This window comes from Psammomys obesus, unplaced genomic scaffold (genome assembly GCF_907164565.1).
Source record: "Psammomys obesus unplaced genomic scaffold, mPsaObe1.curated_primary_1811, whole genome shotgun sequence".
Classification (NCBI taxonomy): domain Eukaryota; kingdom Metazoa; phylum Chordata; class Mammalia; order Rodentia; family Muridae; genus Psammomys; species Psammomys obesus.
Window position 1 is genome coordinate 619,665 of NW_026594091.1, and position 5,628 is coordinate 625,292.

The 5,628-nt window shown below is 47.6% G+C and overlaps 1 protein-coding gene across 6 annotated transcripts in view; it reads left to right on the top strand.

The window, feature by feature from the left end:
- The window catches only part of Adamts10 (ADAM metallopeptidase with thrombospondin type 1 motif 10), a 29,716-nt gene that overhangs the window by 9,644 nt on the left and 14,444 nt on the right, over positions 1–5,628 (top strand). For 4 of the 6 annotated variants that reach the window (XM_055617867.1, XM_055617866.1, XM_055617872.1 and 1 more), the window contains 6 exons: positions 3,265–3,348; positions 3,424–3,569; positions 4,329–4,372; positions 4,503–4,608; positions 4,696–4,842; positions 4,983–5,124. In XM_055617867.1, the coding sequence (XP_055473842.1) occupies positions 3,265–3,348; positions 3,424–3,569; positions 4,329–4,372; positions 4,503–4,608; positions 4,696–4,842; positions 4,983–5,124 (669 nt within the window). Of the gene's footprint in view, positions 1–3,259; positions 3,349–3,423; positions 3,570–4,328; positions 4,373–4,502; positions 4,609–4,695; positions 4,843–4,982; positions 5,125–5,628 lie in introns of all 6 variants that reach the window. The other 2 variants (XM_055617870.1, XM_055617871.1) reach the window with 1 other exon arrangement.

Below are 5,628 nucleotides of genomic sequence, written 5' to 3' on the forward strand. Positions count from 1 at the left end.
GACAAAACGTACACACGTACATACAGACTCGCAGGGGCCGGGGAGACGGCCCAGTCCGTAAACTGCTTTGCTTACTTAGGAGCCAGCACTTGAAAAATAAAATAAGCGAGGTGGTAGTGGCGCGTGCCTTTATTTTCAGCACTCACGAGGCAGAGGCAGGCAGGTCTCGGCACATACAGGTACTTGCTGCCAGAGGCTCTGAGTTCATTTATTCCCAGGACTCACACAGGAGGAGAGACCTGACTAATGCAAGTTGTCCTCTGACCTCCCCATGCATGCTGTGCCATATGTGCACAGAAACACAAAGAAATATGTTTTTAATGTTGGGCATGGTGGTACATCCTTGTAATCCCAGCACCTGAAAGAGAGAGACAGGGAGGTAAATCCTTTGGGCTTATTGGGTCCAGCTTTACCCAATCACCAAGTTCCAGGTTCAGTGAGAGACCTTATCTTAGAAAAACAAGGTAGAAAGCAACTGAAGAAGATACAAGCTCTCACTTCTGGCTACCACATACATCCACACACAAGAATACACATCTACATGCACATGCCCAAACACATTGCTTGAAGGTGCTCATTAAGGAGAGCAATACATTCACAGGCCCACAACCGTGCAGTATTCTTGCACACAAGCACATACCTATTCATTCCTACAGGTAGGCTCCTTGGATGGGTGTGTTGGCACATATCTTTAATTCCACCCTTGAAAGGTAGAGGCAGGAGGATCTCTGAGTTTGAGCTATCCTGGTCTATGTAGTGAATTCCAGGACTACATACTGAGATCCTGTCTCAGACAAAACAAATATAACTTTTATTGCTCCACATTCACATCTGTAGTCATTTGTGTCTAGTGGCAGTTGGTTCCAAAACCCTTATAAATGACAAAATCTCCAAGTGTTTATCTCACATTAGATGATAGAGAATTTCATATAACATATGCACATCCTCCCAGAGACTTTAAAACAGCATTCGAGAACAATAATCAGGGGAAAGTCTGTATGCGTTGAGCACACTTGATTGTGTGTGTGTATAACATATACGTATCTTCATTTGTGTACATTCGTGTGCACATGCATGTGGAGGCCAGAGGTTGACACTGGGGATTTGCATCAGTCTCTCGCCATCTTTTTTTTCAGTTATTTATTATTTTGGTGTTCCAAAACAGGGTTCCTCTGTAGCCTTGGCTGTCCTGGGCTCACTTTATAGACCAGGCTGGTCTCGAACTCAGGGAGGAAAAGGGAGGCGGATCTCTGAGTTTGAGACCTCTGCCTCCCTGCATGCTGGGACTATAGGTGTGCCACTCAGCCAGGCTTTATTTATTATTTTGTATGTATGAGTATTTGCCTGAATTTATCTGTGTACCCATGTGCATGCAGAGCCCTTGGAGACTAGAAGAGGGCATCCGATTGCCCTGGAAATGGAGTTACTGGCCATTGAAGCTACCACATGGGTGCTGGGATTAGACCTGGGTACTCTAGAAGAACAGCCAGTACTCTTAACTTTTTTTAAAAAAAAGCTTTATTTATTACTTATACAACATCCTGCCTGCACACCAGATCTTACTATAGATGGTTATGAACCACCATGTAGTTACTGGGAATTGAACTCTGGACCTTTGGAAGAACAGAGAGTGTTTTTAACCTCTGAGCCATCTCCCCAGCCTCCTCTTAACTCTTAAACTGTCCCTACAGCCCTTCCATCTTATTTTTTGAGGCAAGGTTTCTCACTGAACCTGGAGCTCACCAACTGGCTAGGGTGGCTGGCCCAGTGGGGAACTCCAGGAATCTGCCTGTCCCTGCTCCCTTAGCACTACAATTATAGTCATGGGTGCTGGGAATTCAGACTCAGATTTTCATATCTACACGCAAGCGCTTTACCTACTGAGCCATCTCCCCGACATGCAAATTTTTGTGAGATATTTTCTTTTTCTCCTCCTTCCTCTCCTTCTCCTTTGTCTCTTTCTCATGAAGGCCAGACTCAAATCTTTATGTCACTGAGACTGGCCTTGAGCCCATTACCTCCTTATCTCCACCTCCTAAGTGCTGGGATTATCTTTGTGCCCCACCACAACCCACTGTCCAATATATTTAATCTATGCTTGTCTGAATCCATGGGAGCAGAGTCCAGGGGTACATTGTGCTGTCTGTACTCAGTTCCTGTACTTAAGCTTCATCAAGGTCTTGTGCCTCCCTGTTCCTCAACTCCCTCCCCTTTTAACAGGATCTATAATAACTATAACGGTGCCTTCTATAGAGGATGAAGGTTAGTGGTAGAACACACAACATATAGGAAGGTTTGGAGAATGGGTTCTTGCTTCATTGAAGCAAAAGCGAGAGATAAGGGCCAGCAAGATGACTCCACAGGAGAAGGTGCTTGCCACCAGGCTTGACAACCAGAGTTCTAGCTCCTGGGTCCACAGGTAAAATGAGAAAACTGACCTCCAGAAGTTAGTTGTCTGACATCCATACATTCAAGAGCATGCAAGTGTGCTTGCGCACACACATAATTTTAAAATTTTGAAGTCAGAGTGTAGCAGACTAATAAATAACACAAATGTTGACAGAACATTGTCTCTGTGTTCTGTCCCAGTGTCACATCCTCTGCTCCAGCTTCCAACATTTCCTAAAATTTGCCATTATTCCTGGGGATTTCCAGTAAATGAAGACTCCTGCACAGCCTGATCTCCAGCACCTGGGTCCACTTAACTAACCCTTAGGCCACTTCCTGCTCCTATCCACTATTTAGACTAGGCTGACCTGGAACTCTGTCTCTGCCTCCTTAGTGCTAGGATTAAAAGTATGCCACCACACTTAGATCATTTTTTGGATTTTTGAGTTGTTTGTTTGTTTAATCTACTGAGTCCTGTATGTCTGTGGGCCACCAACCAGGGCCCACATCCCTGAAGAGAACTGTCCCCACTCCCCAGAAACCATCACCTAGCAGTGGCTCCTCAGCTAGGAGTAGACTTCATGATCCTCATTGTTCTCTATCACATTATGAGACAAGATCTCTTAGTGGACCTGGAACTTGTAGCTTCAACTAACCTGGCTGGCGAGTGAGCCCAGGGTTCCACCTATGCTGGGACCACAGATGGTTGCATGTCCTGAGCCTGGCTTTTTTGTTTGTTTTCAAATGGGTAATTGAACTCAGGTGCTAATGCTTTGCACAACAAGCATGTTGCCAACTGAGCCGACACCACGGTTCTGTCCTTCACTGTTCTGAGCTCCTCTTAAGACTCGGTCTCCCTTGTTTCTTGGAGGTCAGGTTGCCAAACTTTTCCAGGACTCAAGTCTGGGAAACATCGTCAACATCCTCGTCACTCGCCTTATCCTGCTCACAGAGGACCAGGTAGGGATCTGGGATTGGTCTCACCTTTTCTCTATTCACACCATTGCTGCCTGATGTCAACCTTCCCATTCCTAGCCCACCCTGGAGATCACCCACCATGCTGGGAAGTCCCTGGACAGCTTCTGTAAGTGGCAGAAATCCATCGTGAGTCACAGTGGCCATGGCAACGCCATCCCAGAGAATGGTGTGGCAAACCATGACACAGCTGTGCTCATCACTCGGTAAGGAGCAGGGAGGATTCCAGGAATGAGGCCAGTGGAGCAGGTGGAGAAGGGATCATCAGACTCTAAGGAAGGGGCACAGTTGCTGGTGGAGGATAGAAAGGGTTGGGAACCTTTAAGAAGCCAAGGAGAAAGAATGCTGAGAGCCTGAAAATAAGAAGGTGACATTTGAATTCTAAGCACCACTCATTCATTCAGTCACTTAGTCAGTCAGTCATGTATTTTCAGCATCCCCAAGACCAGCTGATTGGTTCTAGTGGGGCAGAGCATGAGGTTTAGGCAAGACTCAACCCTCAGAGCCAATCATGGCCTTTTCAATCCAGCACTGAAGGAAGTAGGAGGATCAAGAGTTCAAGGTCATGCTTGGCTGCACAGTGAGTTCAAAGCCTGTCTGGACTACATGAGACCTTGTCTAGGGTGAATGGTAAGGGCAAGCTTGGATGTAGTTCAGCTGCTAGAGTGCCTGCGTAGCATTTAAGAGGCTCTAGGTTTGATCTCCAGTACCATAGAAAACCAGGTGTCTTAGTAAGCACTTAAAATTCCAGCACTTGGGAGGTAGAGGTGGGAAGATCAGTGGCACAGGTTATCCTTGACTGTGTGGAGAGTTCAAGTTCATCCAGGACCACAAAAGCTCACACTTAAAAACAGGTGCACCAACACATTCATATACATAGGCACGCACACTCTACCTCAAAACTGAGGACTCTATCATCAGCCAAGGAAGCTGCCCAGTTCTCTCACTACAGTCTGTTTCCACAGCTATGACATCTGCATCTACAAGAACAAACCCTGCGGCACTCTAGGTATTGCATCTCATCGGTTGCAGGCACCATGGAGGGTGGCCTTGATTCTGGGGTGAGACCTCCCATGGTGGATAGAACCTAGCCAGCACAGCTTTGGTTCCTTGACTAACCCCACATTCCCATTTCCCAGGCTTGGCCCCTGTGGGTGGGATGTGTGAGCGTGAGAGGAGCTGCAGTATCAATGAAGATATCGGCCTGGCCACAGCGTTCACCATTGCCCATGAGATCGGGCACACGTGAGGCCAGGGGACAAGGGATAGGGGAGGATGAGAAGCTGGGTGGGTTTCCTCAATGCTTGGCAGAGCTGACACCCCTTTTCTCAGATTCGGCATGAATCATGATGGTGTTGGAAATGGCTGTGGAGCCCGAGGTCAGGACCCAGCGAAGCTCATGGCTGCCCACATCACCATGAAGACTAATCCATTTGTGTGGTCATCATGCAGCCGCGACTACATCACCAGCTTTCTGGAGTGAGGATGAGCCACCTGACCCACTCAGCGGGCACAGTCATGTCTTGGGAGCTGACTCCCCACCTCACCTACTTGGGTATAACCCTGAGGTCATGGCCTTGCAGCCTCTTGGCATGACAGATGTTTTCTTCTACTCATAGCTCGGGCCTGGGGCTTTGCTTGAATAACCGGCCTCCCAGACAGGACTTCGTGTACCCAACAGTGGCTCCTGGCCAGGCCTATGATGCTGATGAGCAGTGCCGATTCCAGCATGGAGTCAAATCGCGTCAGTGTAAATACGGGGTAGAGAGAGCCTTCCTGCTTTCCTTCCTGGGAAAGGGAGGTGACCGCAGGGTGGGAAGCTTCACCTGGACACCCTCCTGGGGAAGCAGATACACAGGACAACAGGGAAAGAGATGAAATGAACTCTCTATTCCCTCTAGGGATATGGGAGGACCAAAGTGTGTGGGGTATCTACATGCCAAGCAAACCAACAAAGATTGAGAATAAGATTGTGATTCTGGGCTTGGGGGGAGAGACTCAAGAAAAGATTTGCTTTGTAAGCCTAAGGGCCTGAGTTTGATCAACAAAACCTGGATTGGCCTCTGGCCTCAACATACATACATACACAGAGAGAGAGACAAAGAGACAGAGAGAGATGGGGAGGACACTTGGATGTCCAGGCAGCTAATTTGAGGCCTAAGCTAGGGAGAGCCTCCTGTTCCATGCTAAAGACCACTTGTAGTCTGCGACATCTAAGTTCTTCTTCTTCTTCTTCTTCTTCTTCTTCTTCTTCTTCTTCTTCTT